The 24,708-nt window shown below is 43.4% G+C and overlaps 1 protein-coding gene across 3 annotated transcripts in view; it reads left to right on the forward strand.

Annotated features, from left to right (window-relative positions):
* The window catches only part of rictora (RPTOR independent companion of MTOR, complex 2 a), a 238,828-nt gene that overhangs the window by 198,075 nt on the left and 16,045 nt on the right, over nucleotides 1-24,708 (forward strand). For all 3 annotated transcript variants that reach the window (XM_072593117.1, XM_072593126.1, XM_072593134.1), the window contains 4 exons: nucleotides 9,906-10,083; nucleotides 10,731-10,815; nucleotides 15,540-15,764; nucleotides 17,635-17,799. In XM_072593117.1, the coding sequence (XP_072449218.1) occupies nucleotides 9,906-10,083; nucleotides 10,731-10,815; nucleotides 15,540-15,764; nucleotides 17,635-17,799 (653 nt within the window). The remainder of the gene's footprint in view (nucleotides 1-9,905; nucleotides 10,084-10,730; nucleotides 10,816-15,539; nucleotides 15,765-17,634; nucleotides 17,800-24,708) is intronic.

The following is a 24,708-nucleotide window of genomic DNA, read 5'->3' on the forward strand; positions in this document are numbered from 1 at the left end:
AGGTTCCTGGTGCTGTGAGGCAGCAGTGCAATGTTCATCTGTGAACTCTTTATCTCCTCTTCACTGCCTGCTTTCCTCCCTATTTTAATATTGTACGTGAATTTTGCTATGTTACATTCTGTCCCTGCTTGCAGATCATTTGTATAAATTATAAGTAATTAAGGTCTGAGAACTAAACCCTGCGCATCCCACGAGCTACAATTTGCCATCCAGAGAATGAACCATTTAACTCTGCTTTTTTATCAAACTGGATTAGTGGTGCTGTAAGAGCACAGCAGTTCAGGCAGCATCCAACGAGCAGCGAAATCAACGTTTCGGGCAAAAGCCCTTCATCAGGAATAAAGGCAGTGAGCCTGCAGCATGGAGAGATAAGCTAGAGGAGGGTGGGGGTGGGGAGAGAGTAGCATAGAGTACAATGGGTGAGTGGGGGAGGAGATGAAGGTGATAGGTCAAAGAGAAGAGGGTGGAGTGGATAGGTGGAAAAGAAGATAGGCAGGTCGGACAAGTCAAGGAGACAGTAAGTGAGCTGGAAGTTTGAAACTAGGATAAGGTGGGGGAAGGGGAAATGAGGAAGCTGTTGAAGTCCACATTGATGCCCTGGGGTTGAAGTGTTCCGAGGCGGAAGATGAGGCGTTCTTCCTCCAGGCGTCTGGTGGTGAGGGAGCGGCGGTGAAGGAGGCCCAGGACCTCCATGTCCTCGGCAGAGTGGGAGGGGGAGTTGAAATGTTGGGCCACGGGGCGGTTTGGTTGATTGGTGCGGGTGTCTCGGAGATGTTCCCTAAAGTGCTCTGCTAGGAGGCGCCCAGTCTCCCCAATGTAGAGGAGACCACATCGGGAGCAACGGATACAATAAATGATATTGGTGGATGTGCAGGTGAAACTTTGATGGATGTGGAAGGCTCCTTTAGGGCCTTGGAACTTTAGGAAGGCTCCTTTAGGGCCTTATCAAACTGCCAATCCTCTATCCAAGCCAATACTCTACCCTTAACCCCTAACCTTCCAGGATAGTCTTTCATGCGGCACATGGTCAGGTGCCTTTTGGAAATCTAGATATACCACATCCACCAGATCCCCATTATTTATCTTGCTGGTTACAACCTGAAAGAACTCCAAGTTTGTTAAGCACAACTTACCCTTTGTGCAACCATGTGGACACTGGTGAATTGAGCTTTGTTTTACCAAGTGTTCAGTTATCTCTTCCTTTACAATTGCCTCCAGCAACATCCCCCCACTATAGAGGTCACACTAACAGATCTATAGTTTCCTACTTTTTGCTTTTTTTTTATTAAGGGTTAGTGTTAGTATTTCCAATCCAGTGGCACTTTGAGAATCTAGGGAATTTTGAAAAATTCAGAACTAATTCATCCACTGTCTCTGCTGTCTCCTTTTGTAATACACTCCGCTGCAGGCCGTCAGGCCCTGGGGACTTTATCAGCCTTTGATCCCATCAGTTTACTTAATACCTTATCCTTAGTTCTAATAACTTCACGTTCATCTGTAGTAACTGTACTTTTTGGGAAGAGATCATTATCTTTCACTGTGAAAACAGAGACAAAATATTGGTTTGGTGCCTCCAGCCATTTCTACGTTTCCCATCATTACCCCACTATTTTCATTCTTTAAAGGGCTAACATTTACTTTCATATTCTCTTCCTTTCTGTATACTAAGAGAAGCTTTTGGTATCTGTGCATATGTTTTCTCCTCGTTTCCTTTCAGAGTTTACCTTAGCTCTTTCAGTTTCGTTTTTAGTTACCCTTTGCTGACGTTTGAAGTTCTCCCAGTCCCCCAGAGTGCCACTGACGTTTACGTTCTAACACACCCCCGGTTTTGCCTTTGTTATCCTTTACTGTCTTGTTAAGCAATGGATGATTTTTCAGTTTTTTTACAATTCCTCTTCCCATCAGGAATATATGTCGAGGTGTCGGTGTTATTCTGGGGTGAACAAAATAAAGACTCATCAGTTATAGTCCAACAGGTTTATTTGGAAGTGCTAGCTTTCGGAGTGCTGCTCCTTCAAGTAGCTAGTGGGGCAGGATCATAGGACAGAATTTATAGTAAAAGTCTAAGTGTCATCCAACTGATGCAATGTATTGAACAAACCTAGATTGCTATTAAGTCTTTAATCACTTAGAATGTGATTATGGTTGCAGGTTTCTACTCATTAATATGTAATATGACTTCTTTCAAGTCACATTGCTGAGACAATAAAACCTTAAGTTGTAGGAAAAAGTGACATATCAGCTCAGGCAATGCACTAAAAGTGGGAGGTTAGAGTGAGTCTGTATCCCAACCTTAAGTCAGACTGGTTCTGTTTCCAAAGTAGGAATTGACAAAATATCCCATGGACTGACTGCCTACAGATTTTGCACTTTTTGTACAAAATAGAATGTGTCTGCAAATGCAGCTTCACCCCATAGACGTGTGTGTGTGTGTGCGCGCGCGCGCTTGATTGTGCGGAGGTGTGATGGAGTATATGCCTGTTGGAGGTGTGCTCATGTGTGTTTGTGCGCCTGAGAAAGAGCATGTGTATGAGAGAAGTTCTGGTGTGTGTGTGTATTTGTGCGCGAGTGTATAGTGTAGTAGTCACCTGTAGTGTGACATGAACCCAAGATTTTGGTTGAGGCCATCTTCATGCACACAGAACTTGGCTATCAGCCTCTGCTGGCATCTGTGTTGTTGTGTATCCCGAAGTCTACCTTGGAGGACGGTCACCCGAAGATTCGAGGCTGAATGTTCTTGACCGTTGAAGTGTTCCCTGACTTGGATGGAACATCCCTGCCTGACGGTTGTTGTCCGTTCATCCGTTGTCATAGCGCCTGCGCGGTCTCGCCAATCTACCGTGCTTCGGGGCATCCTTGCCTGCAGCGTATGAGGTAGACAACGATGGCTGAGACACAGGAGTATCTGCCACATGCATGGTTGGTCATGTCCCCAACTGTAATGGTAGTATCCATGTTGACATTCTTGACACAGCTTCCAGTGTTTGCAATGACAACATTGCAATGTTGCCATGACAGACCATTGTCTGCAGCAAACTGCCCGGCCTTCAGGTTAACATCGACCACAACACCATACAACCCTGTCATGGCAATCACTGCAAGACTTGTCAGCGTGTCGACATGGATACTACCATTACATGTGGGGACATCACGTGCATGGGGTACTCTTGTGACTTGGTCAATGTTGTTTATCTCATACACTGCAGGTAAGGATACCCTGAGGCATGGTATATTGGCGAGACCAAGCAGACGCTATGACAATGGAAGAATGGACACCGTGCAATAATGTTCAGACAGGGATGTTCTCTTCAAGTCGGGGAACACTTCAGCAGTCATTTGGCCTTAGCTCTTCAGGTGACGGTCCTCCAAAACGGACTTACGGATACGCAACAATGCAAAATCGCCGAGCAGAGACTGATAGCCAAGTTTAGTTCCCATGAGGATGGCCTCAACCGGGATCTTAGATTCATGTCACACAACAAGTGACCCCACTACACTTTTTCTCTTTCTTTCTTTCTCTCTCTCTCTCTCTCTCTCTCTCTCTCTCTCTCTCTCTCTTTTTTTTTCTCTCACTCGTTCTCTCTCTTGCTCGCTCGCGCTCGCTCTCTCTCTCTCGCACACATGCTGTCTCAGATACACACTGCCCCCTGCCCACTCTCGCATGCAACTTCCCACAGGCATATACTCTGTCACACTCTCACACAAACTCAATCAAGCACACGCGTGCACACTCTCCCTCTTTCCCCCAACTCTCTCTCTCCCTCTCTCACACACGTGCATATAAGTCTGTGGGGTGAATTTGCATTTGTTCAAAAAGCGCACATCTGTGCGCAGTTAGACCATGTGACTTTTTATCAGTTCCTAATTTGGAAATAGTACTAGTCTGACTGAAGGCTGGAATACAGACAGACTCTAACCTCCCACCTTTAATGCATTGTCTGAGCTGAGAAGATGCTTTTTTTTAAACTTATGGTTTTATTATCTCAGCAATGTGATTTGAAAGAAGTTCTGGGATTTACATATTAATGAAAACCTGCAACCATAGTCACATTCTAAGTGATTAAACTCTTAACAGCAATCTAGGTTTTTTCAATACATCGCATCAGTTGGATGACACTACGATGTTTTACTATAAATTCTGTGTCCTATGATCCTGTCCCACTAGCTACCTGACGAAGGAGCAGCGTTCTGAAAGCTAGTGCTTCCAAATAAACCTGATGGACTATATAACCTGGAGTTGTGATTTTTTTTAACTTTATCTCAGGAATATACCTTAATTGAGAGTATTTAGTATTTCTCTAAGTATTTGCCACTGTTCTTCTTCAAGTGTCTTGCCCTTTAATGTTTTTACCCAGTCCACTTGGGCCAACTCCTTCCTCAAGCCTGTACTTTAGGATTAGGCAAATCCTTGTGTGCAACTCTGTCTCACTCTTCCAATCTAAATTTGAAACTTTAGCATGGTTATGGTCACTCTTTTCAAGAGGATCATTAACCACAAGACCATTTATCAATCCTTCCTCGTTATACAATACAAAATCAGAACTAAGTCGAGAGTGTGGTGCTGGAAAAGCACAGCAGGTCAGGCAGCATCCGAGGAGCTGGAGAATCAACGTTTTGGGCGTAAGCCCCTCATCAGGAATGATTCTCCTGCTGCTTGGATGCTGCCTGACGTGCTGTGCTTTTCCAGCACCACACTCTCGACTCTGATCTCCAGCATCTGCTGTCCTCACTTTCTACTAATATCTGAACTAACCAGTTCACTGGCTCTGTGACATGTTCTCTGAACCTTTTCTCAAGGTCACTGTTATTAAGCTGATTAATCCAATCAACTTGAATGCTCAAATCATCCATAATTACCATTGTGTCCTTCTCATAAGCCTTCGTTATTTCTGGTTTATACTATGCCCGATGTGCTGTACATCGGGGTTCGGGGCCTGTAAATTACTCTTGCCAAGGGGTTTCTTCCCTTTTTATTTCCACCCAGACTGATTTACATTTTGGTCCCTAGAATCAATGCCATTATATAGTCTTGATGTCATCTTTAACCAGTAAAGCAATTCCACCCCCTGCTGCTCCTCATCTGTGTATTTGGAATATTGAGTACCCTTGGATATTTAACTCCCATTCTTGACCTTGCTGTAACCATGTTTCACTGACTCCTACCAGGTGGTACCTCTTCATCTCAATATGTACCATTAGCTCATCAACTTTATTCCCAATACTGAGTGCATTTAGGTAAAAGAGTTTTAAATAAATTCCACTTTTTGCTTTTCTCTTTTAACATTTTCTTGTGCACTATGCTTTCCCCACACTCCATTCTTCTTGATCTCTGAACACTGAGCTGCGCCAGCTTTTTAGCCATAAATGAAGCTGTACTATCTTCCTATTCCATGCTACACTACCACGCAGCATGAAGAGTAATTGCGAGATTACAACCCTGGAGGTCCTGCTTTCTACCTTGCTCCAGGCCTAGCTCCGTGAACTCTCCTTGCATGGCCTTGTCACTTTTCCTGCCTGTGTTATTAGTGCTAATTTGCACCACAACCTCTGACATTTCCAAAAGAAATTAAGATAAAATAAAATAAATGGTGCTATTTACGTATAACGCAAGGTTAAAAGTTTTGAAACACAGTAAAATACCATTCTATTGATCCCAACAACAGTCCTTTACACAAATCGAGACAATTCCCTTCTAATTCACATATATAAGGTTTTGTTGAACTGTACCTTCCGTGCACTATTGTAAGAATCGGACTTTCTGGAGCCTCAATTTTCGCTATCAAATAACCCCTTCAGGGTTTACCCAAACACTTATGATCTGCAACTTTTAAACTAAACTTCTTTCACTGAAATAACCTCTTTGTTAACTGTCCTAAAATATCTCTCTTTCTCAGCTTCATTAGCTTCAGCCAAGACCTCTGCAATATTACCCAAAACTGAACCTTAAAAGCTTTTTTTTTCTAAGCTGTGAGTGAACCCCTAAGCCCAGGAAAAAAAAAGAATTTTCTAGCTGAAAACCAAATGCACTTTTTTGCTGGCTTGTTAACTCCTCAGTGTGTTTTAAAACGAATCACTATGGTTACAGAAATACTTGAAGGTTAATTAGACACACAGAAACACTAGTCCAGAATTCAAAAATCCAAAGATTTTAACTTTCCAAACATTGACTGGGACTGCCATAGATTTAAGGGTGGAAGCTGTTTTTGGGTAGAAGTGACCTGTTCAAGAAGGACTGATTGCACCTAAGTTGGAAAGGGCCGAACGTACAGACAAGGAGATTTGCTAGAGCTGCTTGGGAGGATTTAAGCTAGTAAGGATTTAAGCTTGGGACCCGGGGAGATAGTGAGGAAAGATTTCAATCTGAGACTGGTACAGTTGAGAACACAGGCGAGTCAAACTGTCAGGGCAGGCAGGGACAAAGCAGAGAACAAGGTAGGACTGATAAATTAAACTGCATTTATTGCAATGCAAGAGACCTAACTGGGAAGGCAGATGAACTCAGGGCATGGTTGGGAACATGGGACTGGGATATCATAGCAATTAGGTAAAAACAATGACTGCAGATGCTGGAAACCAGAGTCTAGATTAGAGTGGTGCTGGAAAAGCACAGCAATTCAGTAAAATCAACGTTTCGGACAAAAGCCCTTCATCAGGAATACAGGCAGAGTGCCTGAAGGATAGAGAGATAAATGAGAGGAGGGTGGGGGTGGGGAGAAAGTAGCATAGAGTACAATAGGTAAGTGGGAGAGGGGATGAAGGTGATAGGTCAGGGAGGAGAGGGTGGAGTGGATAGGTGGAAAAGAAGATAGGCAGGTAGGATAGGTCATGGGGACAGTGCTGAGCTGGAAGTTTGGAACTGGGGTGAGGTGGGGGAAGGGGAAATGAGGAAACTAGTGAAGTCCACATTGATGCCCTGGGGTTGAAGTGTTCCGAGGCGGAAGATGAGGCTATATCATAGCAATTACAGAAACATGGCTCAGGAATGGCCAGGACTGGCAGCTTCGTGTTCCAGGATACAAATGCTACAGGAAGGACAGAAAGGGAGGCAAGGGAGGAGGGGGAGTGGCATTTTTGATAAGCGATAGCATTGCAGCTGTGCTGAGGGAAGATATTCCCGGAAATACATCCAGGGAAGTTATTTGGGTGGAACTGAGAAATAAGAAAGGGATGATCATCTTATTCAGATTGTATTATAGACCCCCTAGTAGTCAGAGGGAAATTGAGAAACAAATTTGTAAGGAGATCTCCTCTATCTGGTTATGGTTAGGGATTTTCACTTCCAAACTTAGCCTGGGACTTCCATAGTGTTAAGGGTTTAGATGGAGAGGAATTTGTTGTGTGTACAAGACAATTTTCTGATTCAGTAAGTGGATGTACCTACTAGAGAAGGTGCAAAACTTGACTTACTCTTGGGAAATGAGGCAGGGCAGGTGACTGAGGTGTCAGTGGGGGTGCACTTGGGGGCCAGTGACCATAATTCTATTAATTTTAAAATAGTGATGGTAAGGAATAGACCAGATCTAAAAGTTGAAGTTTTAAATTGGAGGAAGGCCAATTTTTCTTGTATTAGCAAGAACTTTCGATAGCTGATTGGGGGGCAGATGTTCACCGGTAAAGGAAGAGCTGGAAAATGGGAGGCCTTCAGAAATGAGATAACGAGAGTCCAGAGAGAAAATATTCCTGTTATGGTGAAAGGAAAGGCTGCTAGGTGTAGGGAATGCTGGATGACTAAAGAAATTGAGGGTTTGGTTATGAAAAAGAAGGAAGCTTATGTCAGGTATAGACAGGATAGATCGAGTGAATCCTAAGAAGAGTATAAAGGCAGTAAGAGTAAACTTGAGGGAAATCAGGAGGGCAAAAAGAGGACACGAGATAGCTTTGGCAAATAGAGTTAAGGAGAATCCAAAGGGTTTTTACAAATACGTTAAGGGCAAAAGGATAACTAGGCAGAGAATAGGGCCCCTCAAAAATCAGCAAAGTGGCCTTTGTGTGGCGCTGCAGGAGATGGGGCAGATACTAAATGTGTATTTTGCATCAGTATTTATTGTGGATAAGGACATGGAAGATGTTGAATAAAAGGAAATAGATGGGGAGATCTTGAAAAATGTCCGTATTACAGAGGAGGAAGTGTTTGGGTGTCTTGAAACACATAAAAGTGGATGAATCTCCAGGACCTGATCAGGTGTACCCTAGAACTCTGTGGGAAGCTGGAGAAGTGATTGCTGGGCCTCTTGCTGAGATATTTGTATCATCGATAGTCTCAGGTGAGATGCTGGAAGACTGGAGGTTGGCTAACGTGGTGCAACTGTTTAAGGAGGGTGGTAAGGACAAGCCAGGGAACTATAGACCGGTGAGCCTGACCTCGGTGGTGTGCAGGTTGTTGGAGGGAATCCTGGGGGACAGGATGTACATGTATTTGGAAAGACAAGGACTGATTAGGGATAGTCAACATGGCCTTATGGGTGGGAAATCTTGTCTCACAACCTTGATCGAGTTTTTTTGAAGAAGTAACAAAGAGGATTGATGAGGGAAGAGTGATAGATGTGATCTATATGGACTTCAGTAAGGCGTTCAACAAGCTTCCCCATGGGAGACTGGTTAGCAAGGTTAGATCTCATGGAATATAGGGAAAACTAGCCATTTGGATACAGAACTGGCTCAAAAGTAGAAGACAGAGGGTGGTGGTGGAAGGTTGTTTTTCAGACTGGAGGCCTGTGACCAGTGGAGTGCCACAAGGATCAATGCTGAGTCCACTACTTTTCATCATTTTATATAAATGATTAGGATGTGAGCATAAGGGGTATAGTTAGTAAGTTTGCTGATGACACCAAAATTGGAGGTGTAGTGGACAGCAAAGAAGATTACAATGGGATCTTGATCAGATGGGCCAATAGGCTGAGGAGTGGCAGATGGAATTGAATTTACATAAATGCGAGGTGCTGCATTTTGGGAAAGCAAATCTTAGTAGTGCTGATACACGTAAAGGTCAGGTCCTAGGGAGTGTTGCTGAACAAAGAGACCTTGGAGTGCAGGTTCATTGTTCCTTGAAAGCGGAGTTGCAGGTAGATCGGATAGTGAAGAAGGCGTTTAGTATGCTTTCCCTTTATTGGTCAGGGTAGTGAGTACAGGAGTTGGGCGGTCATGTTGCAGCTGTACAGGACATTGATTAGGCCACTGTTAGAATTTTGCGTGCATTTCTGGTCTCCTTCCTATCGGAAAGATATTGTGAAACTTGAAAGGGTTCAGAAAAGATTTACAAGGATGGTACCAGGGTTGGAGGGTTTGAGCTATAGGGAGAGGCTGAACAGGCTGGGGCTGTTTTCCCTGGAGTGTCGGAAGCCTCATAGAGGTTTACAAAATCATGAGGGGCATTGGATAGGGTAAGTAGATGAAGCCTTTTCCTTGTGGTGGGGGAGTCCAGAACTAAAGGGCATAGGTTTAAGGCCTTGAAACAAGGATGAGAATTTTAAAATCAAGTCATTGCTTTACTAATCCAGTGTAGGTCAGTGAGTGCTAGGGCTGATAGGAAAAGGAGACTTGAAGAGAGTTAAGATATGGGTAGCAGAGGTTTGGATGACCTTAAGTTTGCAAAGGGTAGAATGTTAGTGATCAGCTGGAGTGTGTTAAATTGGTCATTTGAGGGATTTAAGTTGAGATGTTAGACATGAATGTTGCCAGATGCATCATCACAGAACACTGGTAACACATTTCGCACTAAACAAAAATAGAATGTTTAATTGCTTGGCCAATGTTGATACAAAAGGAAAGATTTGTTTTTGATGAAGGTCTGTGCAATATTTACAACACAAATAGTACCACTGACATGGTGTAGATTGGAACCACTGGTATATTAAGGCCAATAGAAACTGCTCTGACTTCTGTTCATCTCTTGCATTCTTCTTCAGATTCATCAAAGCCTTGAGCTTTGCCTCGCTGGACAAAGAGGATTTATTAAGCCCAATAAATCATACAACACTTCAGCGTTCTTCCTCTGTACGTTCCATGGTCTCCAATGCCGCCTGTGGCAGCACGGACGATTACATAGGCCTCGCATTGCCCAGCGACATTAATGAACTGTTCCAGGTAGGCCCAGCAGAGGGAATGAATCCGGTCTTAGATTGCTACCTGTAATGCCTCAGGCCAGGGTTAGGGCTTGTATATCTGATTTAATATAGCTAAATCATTGTTTGTGAACAGGGGAGATATTTCAGGGACTCAAAAGAGGGTTCTGTATCTGAGGTAGTGTACCTGTCATTGTTTGATGGACGAACTTAATTTCTAGTTACTCAAGCCATTCATTTAATACAATTTGTTTCTGTCTTATTATCACCTTGAACGAAGTCCACTTTGAATCGCACAAGTGTATGATCAACTGACATAGTCAGTTTTTTGTCTAATTTTAGTTTAGGCAGTTTAAGGTTTCGCAAATGTAGGCTGGTTGTGTACTGTCCATATTCTGCCAACTGCAAACAACCATAGGAAGATGCTGTTTGATTCCATCAACAAATCACTGGCAGATATAGCCCACCAATACAGCAAATCATACACAATGCAACTAGGAAATACTTCAAAAGTACCTGTTTCTTTCCATAAATATACGAGTTCAGTACTGCAAAGCTGTTTCGTCTGTTCATACTTCAGTAAGCGTAAGCTTTTGGTATTTTCATCTGCAGTCTAATCATGTGCAATCTTAAAACGAAGCTGTATGACTAATTGTTTCATCTTTCCAGGTGAAAGAGATTCCATACTTTCAGCAGAAGTGTAACCTGCCTAAAGAGGACCATTCCCTCCAAGACCAGGAGTCAGATAATGAAGGTGAGAGCAGATACCTAAACCATCCCAATCATCTTTCCTGTCACTGCTAGTGGAAAATGTACGACTATGGCTACTGTCCAAGTACAGGATTGAATTCTACTCTCATGCTGTCCACAAGTTTATCGTGTACAGAATGACCACAAGCTTGCTTTTTGTTGGCAGGTGGGAACATTAATGTCATCTACGTTACCCATGGTGATGCTTTGCTGCCTCCCAGCCTTTGAAATCAAGGCATTATTTGCAGCATCAAGGAGCCATTGCAAATAACTTAGTCAGAGACAATTAGGGAAATTGATTGTAGAAGCTGGTTGGAATCATACCTAGCATAAAGCAAGTTGCTGATGGTCACTGGGAGTCTCTTATCTCAGTTCCAGGACATCTGTATCGGAATTCCTCAGGCTAGTGTCCTAGGCTCAACATTCTTCAGCTGCTCCATGAATAACTTTTCTGTCAGAAGGTCTGAAGTGGGAAATTGAACTGATGATTGCACAATGATCACAACTCCTCAGTAACATTTGCAATTTCTCAAGTGGCATTGCATCACTTGTGTGACAGGCAGTGACTATTATTCTGATCTTAACTGATGGCAATCTGAACAAATCACATCTGAGTGAAACTGGGCTTAATAGAAAGTGAGTCTTATTTTTGATACTGTTGTCAGTCACTAGGCATATTCACATGAGCTTGTCAATGTTCTTTTAATAAGGAGTGCAAGTTTATTGCACAAAACAAAAGCTATATATGGAATACATGACAGTTTAAAAAGGTCATATGAATAATAAAAAAAAATTCAATTCTTTTTTTCAGTGCTATTCTTTTAAGTCATTCCTGTCTTAACTTTTCAATGTCAAGCTCAACTGACTCTTTCCAGCACTCATGGGCTGGTCAGTACTTTCTAATTCTGATAGTCACAGGCTGATGGCTTCTCCAAACTGGAAAACTGCCCTTCTGCGAGAATGACTTCTCTTACTGAACTCAACCTACAAGTGGCTCCTGATTATCCTTTTCTGTATCTTAAAACTCAACTCTGTAAGCCATCAGCAATTAACTCCCCAGGTAGTTAATCAAGACTCAAGAGTCACATGTTTTCTTGGAAATGCTGTCAGCTCAAAATTATTTTCTGGCCTTCATTTAAAAAACGTCACTTCACTGAAATTAAAATTCATTTTACCTTTACTAGATTTCCCAAACAATATCAATATGCTCCAAATCTACATACCATTACCTACAAGAAAGAAGCCATTTATATTCTTAACAGTTGAAGATTCTAGCCGTCTGAGCTAATACAAAGTAAATTGGAACAGTAGGCTAGGGGATAGATCAAGAGAGGCGATGGGATATGTTTACGGGGATATGTCATAATATAGAACATAGAAGAATACAGCGCAGTACAGGCCCTTCAGCCCTCGATGTTGAGCCGATCAAAGCCCACCTAACCTACACTAACCCACTATCCTCCATATACCTATCCAATGCCCGCTTAAATACCCATAAAGAGGGAGAGTCCACTACTGCTACTGGCAGGGCATTCCATGAACTTACGACTCGCTGAGTGAAGAACCTACCCCTAACATCAGTCCTATATCTACCCCCCCTTAATTTAAAGCTATGCCCCCTTGTAATAGCTGACTCCATACGTGGAAAAAGGTTCTCACTGTCAACCCTATCTAACCCCCTAATCATCTTGTACACCTCTATCAAATCACCCCTAAACCTTCTTTTCTCCAATGAAAACAACCCCAAGTGCCTCAGCCTTTCCTCATAGGATTTTCCTACCATACCAGGCAACATCCTGGTAAACTTCCTCTGCACCCGTTCCAGTGCCTCCACATCCTTCCTATAGTATGGCGACCAAAACTGCACACAATATTCCAGATGCGGCCGCACCAGAGTCTTATACAACTGCAGCATGACCTCAGGACTCTGGAACTCAATTCCTCTACCAATAAAAGCCAGTACGCCATATGCCTTCTTCACTGCACTATTTACCTGGGTGGCAACTTTCAGAGATCTGTGTACATGGACACCAAGATCCCTCTGCTCTTCCACACTACCAAGTAGTCTACCATTAGCCCAGTAATCCATCTTTTTATTACTCTTACCAAAGTGAATCACTTCACACTTAGCTACATTGAACTCCATTTGCCACCTTTCTGCCCAGCTCTGCAGCTTCTCTATATCCCGCTGTAACCTGCCACATCCTTCCTCACTGTCTACAACTCCTCCGACTTTCGTATCATCCGCAAACTTGCTCACCCAACCTTCTAACCCTTCCTCCAGGTCATTTATAAAAATGACAAACAGCAATGGTCCCAAAACAGATCCTTGCGGAACACCGCTAGTGACGGCACTCCAAGATGAACCTTTGCCATCAACTACTACCCTCTGTCTTCTTCCAGAGAGCCAATTCCTAATCCAAACCTCCAACTCACCCTCAATGCCATATCTCTGTATTTTCTGCAGTAGCCTACCATGGGGGACCTTATCAAACGCCTTACTAAAATCCATATATACCACATCTACCGCTTTCCCCTCATCTACCTCCTTAGTCACCTTCTCAAAGAATTCAATAAGGTTTGTGAGGCACGACCTGCCCTTCACAAAACCATGCTGACTATCCTTGATCACATCATTCTTATCCAGATGTGCATAAATCCTATCCCTTACAATTCTCTCTAAGACTTTGCCCACAACAGAAGTGAGACTCACTGGCCTATAGTTACTACTTGAAATAATCTAAATTTAATCTGCATGTCAACTTGAAAGATCAGAATGGCAGTAGTAGCCTGGATGATGACTTCATAAAATGTTTACAAGATAGATTTGTTTTTTTAAAGCAGCAGCTTTTGGAAGCAAAGAACAAGTTGTATTAGACTTGGTTTTGTATAATGTGACAGGATGAATCAATGACTTCCGTGAAAATGCATCAGTAGGTGAGCCTCGTCTGTCTTTCAGTATGATCGTGGCTGATCCTATTTTAACACTACGCTCTCAGTCTCTCCCCAGACCCCTTAACGCCTTTCGTCTTACATAGAAGCATCGAGTATAGGAGCAGGAGTAGCCCCTTTTGAGCCTACCCCACCATTCAATCTGATCGGGGCTGACCTTCCATCTCATTACCCTGTTCCTGTTTCTCCCTGTATGCTTTGATCCCTTTAGCCTTAAGAAATGTATCTCCTCCTTGAAGGCATCCAATGTTCTGGCTTCAAACACTTTGTGACAGAGAATTCCACAGGTTTACCACTGTCTGGGTGAGGAAACAGTTATCCTCATCTCAGTCCTATAAAAGCTATCCCTTATCGTTAGACTATCACGTCTGGCATGGACTCTCCTGTCATAGGGAACATCCTTCCTACATCTACCCTATCTAATCCTGTTAGAATTTTATAGGTTTCTATGAGATCCTCACCCCCAATCTTCTGAGCTGCATGAATACAGTCCTAACCAATCCAGTTTGTCCCCGTACGTTAGTCCTCCTAACCGAGGAATCGGTCTGGGCAACCTTCATTGCACTCCCTCCTTCGCCAGCACATCCATCCTCAGATAAGGGATCAAAACCAGGTACAATATTCCAGATGTGATCTTACCGATGCCCTGTACAGTTTAGGTTAGATTCCCTACAGTGTGAAAACAGGCCATTTGGCCCAATAAGACCACACCGAACCTCCGAAGAGTCACCCACCCAGACCTATTTCCCTCTGACTAATGCACCTAACATACTATGGGCAATTTAGCATGGCCAATATATCTGACCTGCACATCCCAGTCTGGTATGGATGAAGCCTGGATACATAATCCAATGCTGAGTCTTTGTTTTTTTTTAAAAGCCATAAATGTATGCCCTTAATCAGAGGGATCTCCTATCCCTTGACCATAGATTAATTCAACTGGACTAAACCAAGTGGATTAATTTGAGGAACCTCTGGTGAGACCAACAAAATGATCAATTTGCCTCACTGTTAATTCAAGAGATTTTCAGTGCTGTTTAATCTTGAATTCTTCTTCTTTCTTCTTCCAAGTGCAATGTTATATGCAACACGTGCTTTTCAAGTTGCAAAACTGCAGTGTTTTCAGTTATAGCAGTCCAAAGTCCATTTCAGTTTACAGTTGCAGAAATGAAATATATGTGGTCTTTTACAACCATATACAGGATACAGTGCAGCATCTCACCAAAACACCTTCAGTAGCATCTTTCAAGGGGGAAAAGGGCAGCAGATGAATGTGATCACCCACATGTTCTTCCCAAAGCACTCCCCATTTTGATGTGGAAGTATATCACCATTCCTTCAGTGTCACTCAGTCAAAGTGCTGAAATTCCCTCACAGCATGTGGGTATCTCCAGCATATGTGTTGGATTGATTCAAATAGTTAACTCACCACTACTACCTTAGAAGAAATTAACAACGAGTATTAAATGCTGTTGTTGTCATCATTATCCAAATCCCAAAACTGAATAAATAAAAAGTATGCAAATCGTGCAGGCTGGAGTAAGGGCATGACACTAATACCTCCACCCCCAAACACACAGACACATACACAGATACATACACACATACACACACACATACGCACACTTTACCTGCCACAATAAAAGTAGACAATGCAGTTCTGACAGCATCTGAGGACAAAAGGATGAAGTTAATGTTACAGATCAATGATCATTGTTCAGAGCCTGTGCTTTTGACCAGCCAAGGACTAATTGAGTTCTGTTTTGTTCCTTTTAGATGCAGCATTGTCTCCTTGTTCTCGGAGCCCCTATCAAGAGCTCCGGCCACAGATCAGTTTCACAGAGGCAATGCTGAAAGCATCGGAAAATGCTCGTTCCATTGATGTTACTGAGGAGACGGGTTTAAAGGAGCACACAGATGAGAACTGCCTATACTGTGTGTGCCTGCAGATTGTCGGCTGCCTTCCCTACAGCCAGTGTGCTTCCACTTTCAATCGTGTAGGTGGGTATGAACACGCCTGTAGCTTGCTTAACAGTATGTCTCCTTTATAACCTTCAGTTTCTGTCTTTGTGATAACCTTATTGGACACTCAAAGAAAAAAGAATGTTTACAGCCCAAGAACAGGCCCTTCAGCCCTCCAAGCCTGAGCCGATCCAAATGTACTGTCTAAACCTGTCAGTCAATTCCTAAGCATCTGTATCCCTCTGCTCCCCACCTACTCGTGCATCTGTCCAGATGCACCTTAAATGAATCTACCGTGCCTGCCTCTGTCACGTCTGCTGGCAACGCGTTCCAAACGCCCACCACCCTCTGTGTGAAGTACTTGCCACGTGTATCCCCTTTAAACTTTCCACCTCTCACCTTGAAAGCATGATCTCCCATTATTGAATCCTTCACCCTGTGAAAAAGTTTGTCTCTATCCACCCTGTCTATACCCTTCGTGGTTTTGTAAACCTCAATCACGTCCCCCCCAATCTCCTTTTTTTCTAGTGAAAATAAACCTAACCTACTCAACCTCTCTTCATAGCTAGCACCTTCCATACCAGGCAACATCCTTGTAAACCTTCTCTGCACTCTCTACAAAGCGTCCACATCCTTTTGGCAATGTGGCGACCAGAACTGTACACAGTATTCTAAATGCAGCCGAACCAATGTTTTGTACTATTTTAACATGACTTGCCAGCTCTTACACCCAATACCCCGTCCAATGAAGGCAAGCATACCATATGCCTTCTTGACCACTCTATCCACCTGTGCAGCAACCTTCAGGGTACAATGGACCTGCATTTCCAGATCTCTCTGCCCATCAACTTTTCCCAAGGCTCTTCCGTTCATTGTATAATTCGCTCTAGAATTAGACTTGTCTAAAAGCATCACCTCACATTTGTCTGGATTGAAAACCATCTACCATTTTTCCACCCAACTCTCCAGTCTATATATATATCCTCCTGTATTCTCTGACAGTCCCTTATACTTTCTGCTACTCCACCAATCTTTGTGTCATCTGCAAACTTGCTGATCATACCAACAGTGCCCACTTCCAGATCATTTATGTATATTACAAACAATAGTGGTCCCAATGCTGACCCCTGTGGAACACCACTGGTCACCTTTCTCCATTTAGAGAAACTCCCTTCAAATACTACTCTCTGTCTCCTGTTGCTCAACCAGTTCTTTATCCACCTCGCTAGAACACCCTGCACACCATGTGACTGTTCCCCTTAACTAGTTGTTTGTACAAATGCCTCCATGCTACCCACTCTGTTTTTTCAATTTACTCATAGCGGGGGCATCACTGGTTGACAAGCATTTATTACCTGTCCCTACTTTCCCTGCATAACAATACCCTTACGGTGGGAATTTCAGGATTTGGATCCAGTGACACTGAAGAAATAACTATATATTTCCAGATGAGCAAGGCGTGTGGCTTGGGGAAGGTAGTGTTCCTTTATACCTGCTGCCCTTGTCCTTCCAGATGGTTGTGGGTTTGGCAGATGCTGTGAGGAGCTTTTCTGCAGTGCATCTTGGAGATGGTATTGGCAAAAACGCTTGGGGAGGTGAGGGGGAATTGAGAGTTCTTAGGAAGCAAAAAAGTAATGGTCCAGCATTACTGCCTGAAAGAGAGACGAAAGAAGATTCTAGCAATTTTTAAAAGGGTATTGGAAATGGAAAGATCACAGCGATGAAGAAAGAGAAGAGGAATGATGAGAACAGGATCGCTGTAACTGGCTCGAGTCGGCACAGGTACATTGGGTGCCTTAGTCTCCTGTGTTATTGTCTGAAATCCTTTCTATGCCTAACAGACAAATACCCGTTAAGACAGTGCTATGTAAACAGGTCCTTACTTTCTTTAAATGCTAATGTATTTCAGATTTTCCAGACATTTCATGCTCCGAATGCTGTGTGTCTGTCATCCCAATCCACACCCACCTGGAAGTCACACCTCGCTCCTCTAAGATTTCTGGGATCTCTGGGTGCAGTGATGCTGTGTCACAGGGCTCAGCAAGCAGCACCAAGAGTGTGGATATCGTTATAGGTGAGTGTACGTGGCAATGAAAACAGTGCCTTGGGCGACTCGAGTATTGCCTTCAATTGATCAGAAAGTGTGAGATGCTGCATTTATCCTTAGCGTTGTGTTTCCACTTTCCTGCCATCCTGGTTGCATGGGTGGAGTTTGGTAAGGCTAGGAGTTACAGTATTCCCATATAATCTGGGCAGAGGACCAGGGTTAGTTCAGAGAAAGCTGATTATTACTGTTGGGCATGCAAGGAGATGCCTGTTACATCATTAAGTGGCAGGGCCATGAATAGTTTAGATTAGGGTTCATTGTAAGGGAGATGGATGTATTAGATTAAATTAGCATAAAGTTTTACAGTACAGAGGAGACCATTCAACCAATGATGTCTGTACTGGTTCCCAAAAGAACTATTCAGTTAGTTCCACTCTCTAGCCCCTAATTCCATAGCTCCCTTAATACAACACTTTCAAATTACACTTGCAGCGCTCTTTTGAAGCCTCTATGGAATCTGCCTTCCTCACTCTCCCAGGCAGCACATTCCAAATCTTAACACCTGAGTTAAGAAGTTTCTCCTCCTCTCACTGTTAACTTTCTTGCTGAAAACCTTGAAATTGTGATCCCTAGTTACTGACATTACCTACCAGTGGAAACCAAATATCCTTTACCTTGTCAAAATTATTCATCGTATGAATATCTCAGTAAGGTAATTTCTTAATCTTCTCTGCTGAAAGGAGAATCTGCCCAATCTCTCTCATCTTTCCTTGTATCTAAAATCCTTCATTCCTGGTATCATTATAATAAATGTCATTTGCACTCTCACCAGGGCTTTTAACATCCTTCTTTAACAAAGGTGCCTACAGCAGGACACAATACTGAAATGTGGTCTGACTGAATATTTTAGAGATGTAGCATCACCTCCTTGCTTTTGTACTCTGTGCCTCTTACTTATAAACCCAAACATTCAATGTGCCGACTTAACTGTTTCAACTTGCCAGCCACCTTGAAAGAATTGTGTTTGTGAGCGTCGAGGTCCCTCTGCTCCTGTACTCCCCTCAAGTTGTACCATTGAGCCTGTATTGTCTCTCCATGTTTCTTCGGCCAAAGGCATTACCTCCCATTTCTCTGCATTAAAGTTCATCTGTCAGCTGTCTGCCCATTGGCCAACTTGTCAAGATCCTTCTGAAGTCACTCAGCATCATCCTCACAATTCATTATTCTCCCTAACTTAGGATCATTTGCATATTTGGAGATTTTGCCCTCAACATTCATCTCCAAATTGTTAATAGAATTTAGGAAAAGCATTGGTTCTCAACACTGATGGAGGGCACTACTTTCCTCATGCTTCCTCTTAGCCTTAGTCTCTCTCCTACATTTGAGATACTCTTCCTGATTTCTCTAGCTGCTATTATTCTAGTATGTATCGTATGCCTCCTTTTTCTTCCTAATTTTCTCATCAATATCCTTAGCCAGTTTTCGATACCCTGGATTTGTTTCTCATGGGTATGTATCTAGCTTGTATTCAATTCCCCTCCCTTTTGAAATTCTCCCATTTCTCTTGCAATGTTTTATCCACCAAAATGTGTTTCCATAAGACACAGGAGTGGAAGTAAGGTCATTCAGCCCATTGAGTCCACTCCGCCATTTAATCATAGCTGATCAGCATTTCAACTCTACTTATCCTCACTCTCCCTGTAACCCTTAATTCCTTGTGAGATTGAGAATTTATCAGTCTCTGCTTGAAGACATCTAACGTCCCAGCCTCCACTGCACTCTGTGGCAATGAATTCCACAGGCCCACCACACTCTGGCTGAAGAAATGTCTCCTCATTTCCGTTTTAAATTGACCCCCTCTATTTCTAAGGCTGTGTCCATGGGTCCTAGTCTCCCCGCCTAACGGCAGCAACTTCCCAGCGTCCACTCTTTCTAAACCATGCACTGACTTTGGCAAAAAGAATAAAAGCACAGACTACTTTCTAAACGGTGAGAAAATTCGTAAAGCCAAAGTACAAAGGGATCTGGGAGTGCTAGTCGAGGATTCTCTAAAGGTCAATATGCAGGTTGAGTCTGTGATTAAGAAAACGAATGCAATGTTGTCACTTATCTCAAGAGGGTTGGAATATAAAAACACCATTGTGCTGCTGAGACTTTATAAACCTCTGGTTAGGCCCCATTTGGAGTACTGTGTCCAGTTTTGGTCCCCACACCTCAGGAAGGACATACTGGCACTGGAACGTGTCCAGCGGAGATTCACACGGATGATCCCTGGAATGGTAGGTCTAACATATGAGGAATGGCTGAGGATCCTGGGATTGTGTTCATTGGAGTTTAGAAGATTAAGGGGGGACTTTAATAGAGACGTACAAGATAATACATGGCTTGGAAAGGGTGGATGCTAGGAAATTGTTTCTGTTAGGTGAGGAGATTAGGACCCGTGGACACAGCCTTAGAATTAGAGGAGGTCAATTCAGAACAGAAATGCGGAGACATTTCTTCAGCCAGAGAGTGGTGGGCCTGTGGAATTCGTTGCCGCAGAGTGCAGTGGAGGCCGGGACGCTAAATGTCTTCAAGGCAGAGATTGATAGATTCTTGTTGTCTCGGGGAATTAAGGGCTACGGGGGAGAATGCGGGTAAGTGGAGTTGAAGTGCCCATCAGCCATGATTGAATGGCGGAGTGGACTCGATGGGCTGAATGGCCTTCGTTCCACTCCTATGTCTTATGGTCTTGTAAGTTTCTATTAGATCTCCCCTCAACCTTCTAAACTCCAATGAATATATCCCCAGGATACTCAGAAGTTCATCATATGTTAGGTCTACCATTCCAGGGATCATCCATGTGAATCTCCGCTGGACACGGTCCAGTGCCAGTATGTCCTTCCTGAGGTGTGGGGCCCAAAATTGGACACCATATTCTAAATGGGGCCTAACCAGTGCTTTATAAAGTGTTAGTAGCACATCACTGCTTTTATATTCCAACCCTCTTGAGGTAAATGACAACGTTACATTTGCTTACTTAACCACGGACTCAATCTGCAAATTAACATTTTGAAAATCCTGGACTAGCACTCCCAGATCCCTTTGTACTTACGCTTTATGAATTTTCTCACCATTTAGAAAATAGTCCATGCCTGTATTCTTTCTTCCAAAGTGCATTTCCTGGACCACTCTCCTAAACTATCTAAATCTTTCTGCAGCTTCCCCACCTCAGTACTACCTGCCTGTCCACCTAACGTTGTATCATCGGCAAACTTCACCAGATTGCCCCCAGCCCTTTCATCCAGATCCTTAATAAATAAAGTGAACATCTGAACCCTGCGGGACACTACTTATCACCAGCTGCCATTCCAAAAAAGAACTGTTTATCTCAACTCTCATGCCAGTAGCTCACCTCAAACACCATGGGCCCTCATCTTACTCAGCACCCTCCCGTGAGGCACCTTATCAAAGGCCTTTTGGAAATCTAGGTAAATAACATCCACCTACTTGTCACCTTTTCAAAGAATTTTAACAGGTTTGTCAGGCACGACCTCCCTTACTAAATCCATACTGACTTGTTGTAATTCAACCCTGGACTTCCATGAATTTAGAAATCTCATCCTTAACAATGGTTTCTAGAATTTTACCAACAACCAGGGTTAGACTAATCAGCCTATAATGTTCCATCTTTTGTCTTGATCCTCCCTTGAACAAGGGTACAACAGTGATTTTCCAATCATCTGGGACTTACCCTGACTTCAGTGACTTTTCAATGAACACAACCAATGCCTCCGCTATTTCCTCAGCCACGTTCCTCAGAACTCTAGGATGTAGCCCATTGGGGCCAGGAGATTTATTAGTTTTTAGACAAAGAACAAAGAAAATTCACAGCCCTGGAACAGGTCCTTCGGCCCTCCAAGACTGAGCCGATCCAAACCCACTGTCTAAACCTGTTGTCCAATTCCTAAGCATTTGTAACCTTCTGCTCCCCACCTACTCAAGCATCTGTCCAGATGCATCTTAAATGAATCTACCGTGCCTGCCTCTACCACCTCTGCTCTACAACCTCCAGGCACCTATCACCCTCTGTGTAAAGTACTTTACGCGTGTAATCCCCCTTCAACTTTTCACTTCTCACCTTGAAAGTGTGACCTTTCGTTATTGAATTCCTCACCCTGGGAAAAAGCCATTCCTCATATGTTAGACCTACCATTCCAGGGATCATCCGTGTGAATCTCCGCTGGACACGTTCCAGTGCCACTATGTCCTTCCTGAGGTGTGGGGACCAAAACTGGACACAGTACTCCAAATGGGGCCTAACCAGAGCTTTATAAAGTCTCAGCAGCACAATGGTGTTTTTATATTCCAACCCTCTTGAGATAAGTGACAACATTGCATTCGCTTTCTTAATCACAGACTCTATCTATCCCTATCTGTACTCTTCATGATTTTGTAGACCTCAGTCAGGTCCCCCCTCAATCTCCTTTTTTCTAATGAAAACAATCCTAACCTACTCAACCTCTTCATTACTAGCACCTTCCATACCAGGCAATATCCTCGTAAACCTTCTCTGCAACCTCTCCAAAGCATCCACATCCTTTTGGTAATGTGGTGACCAGATGGTACACCATATTCTAAATGCTGAACCAACGTCATGTACAATTTTAACATGACTTGCCAGCTCTTATACTCAATACCCCGATGAAGGCGAGCATACCATATGCCTTTTTGACCACTCTATCCACCTGTGCAGCAGCCTTCAGGGTATAATGGACCTGAACTCCCAGATCACTCTGCCCATCAACTTTTCCCAAGGCTCTTCGTTTACTGTATAATTCACTCTAGAATTAGACTTCCCAAAATGCATCACCTCACATTTGCCTGAATTGAACTTTATCTGCCACTCCTCCGCCCAACTCTCCAGTCTATCTATATCCTCCTGTATTCTCTGACAGTTCCCTATGCTTTCTACTACTTCTCCAATCTTCGTGTCATCTGTAAGCTTGTTGATTATACCAACAGTTCCTCTTCTAGATGATTTATGTATATCGCAAACAACAATGGCCCTAGCACTGACCCCTGTGAAACACCACTGGTCACCTTTCTCCTTTTTGAGAAATTCCCTTCAACTACTACTCTCTGTCTCCTGTTGCTCAACCAGTTCTTTATCCACCTAGCTAGAACGCCCTGCACACCATGTTACTTCACTTTCTCTATCAGTTTACCGTGGGGAACCTTCTCAAACGCCTTACTAAAGTCCATGTATATGACATCCACAGCCCTTCCTTCATTTATCAACATAGTTACTTCCTCAAATAACTCTATTGGTAAGGCATGATCTGCGCACAAAACCATGTTGCCTATCATTGATAAGCCCATTCTTTTCCAAATATAAATAGATTTTATCCCTTAGTACCTTCTCCAGCAACTTTCCCACCACTGATGTCAAGCTCACTGGTCTGTAGTTACCCGGAATATCCCTACTACCCTTCTTGTTCAGGGGGACAACATGAGCAACCCTCCACGGCTCCGGCACCTCACCTATGTTTAAGGATGCTACAAAGATATCTGTCAGTACCCCAGTTATTTCCCCTCTCACCTCCCTCAGTAACCTGGGATAGATCCCATCTGGTCCTGGGGCTTTGTCCACCTTAATAACCTCTAGCCCACCCAACATATCTTCCCTACTTATGTCAACGTGATCCAGACTAATCAAACTTCGATCTCTAATCTCCACATTCATCTTGTCCCTCTCCTCAGTGAACACTGATGCCAAGTAATCATTCAGCATCTCACCCATTTTCTCAGGTTCAACACACAGCCTTCGTTCGTTATCCTTTAGTGGACCAATCCTTTCTCTAGTTACCTGCTTCTTATATAAGAATAAAAGGCTTTGGGATTCTCCTTAACACTATTTGCTAAAGCTATTTCATGACCCCTTTTAGCCCACTTGATTCCTCATTTAAGACTGGTCCTACTCTCCCGATATTCCTCCAGGACCTGTTCTGTTCTTAGCTGCCTTATGTATGCTTCCCTTTTCCACTTGGCTAGTTGTACCATTTGTCCTGCCATCCATGGTTCACAAATCTTGCCCTTCCTATCCTTTGCTTTCAGTGCCTATCCTGCACTATCTTTAACCTATCTTTGAAAGCCTCCCACATCTCAAATTTGGACTTCTCTTCAAACTGCTGTGTCCAATCCATATTTCCCAGTTCCTGTCTAATTTTGATATAATTGGCCTTGGCCCAGTTTAGTACTCTTCCCCTAGGACCATTCTCATCTTTGTCTATGAGTATTCTAAAACTTACAGAATTGTGTTCATTGTTCCCAAAGAAACCCCCACCACAACTTCTCCCACTTGGCCTGGCACATTCCCCAACACGGTGGCACAGTGGTTAGCACTGCTGCCTCACAGCGCCAGAGACCTGGGTTCAATTCCCACCTCAGGCGACTGTCTGTGTGGAGTTTGCACATTCTCCCCGTGTCTGCGTGGGTTTCCTCCCACAGTCCAAAGATGTGCAGGTCAGGTGAATTGGCCAATCTAAATTGCCCATAGTGTTAGGTAAGGGGTAAATGTAGGGGTATGGGTGGGTTGCGCTTCGGCGGGGCGGTGTGGACTTATTGGGCCGAAGGGCCTGTTTCCACACTGTAAGTAATCTAATCTAATCTAATCTAATCTAATCTAAAAAAAACACCAGGTCCAATGTGGCCCCTTCCCTCGTCGGGCTATTGACATCCTGCTCTAGAAAACTCTCCTGGATGCTTCTTACAAATTCTACCCCATCCAGACCTCTGACACTAAGTGTATCCCAGTCAATGTTGGGAAAATTAAAATCTCCCATCACCACCACCTTTTAGCTTTCTAGCACTTTCTCGTTTGTAATGCCTAACATATTCAACTCTGCCTCCTGCCCCTTCAGCTGTTGGGATATTACTCATGTCTTCCACTGTGAA

The sequence above is a fragment of the Chiloscyllium punctatum genome, chromosome 2 (assembly GCF_047496795.1).
Source record: "Chiloscyllium punctatum isolate Juve2018m chromosome 2, sChiPun1.3, whole genome shotgun sequence".
Classification (NCBI taxonomy): domain Eukaryota; kingdom Metazoa; phylum Chordata; class Chondrichthyes; order Orectolobiformes; family Hemiscylliidae; genus Chiloscyllium; species Chiloscyllium punctatum.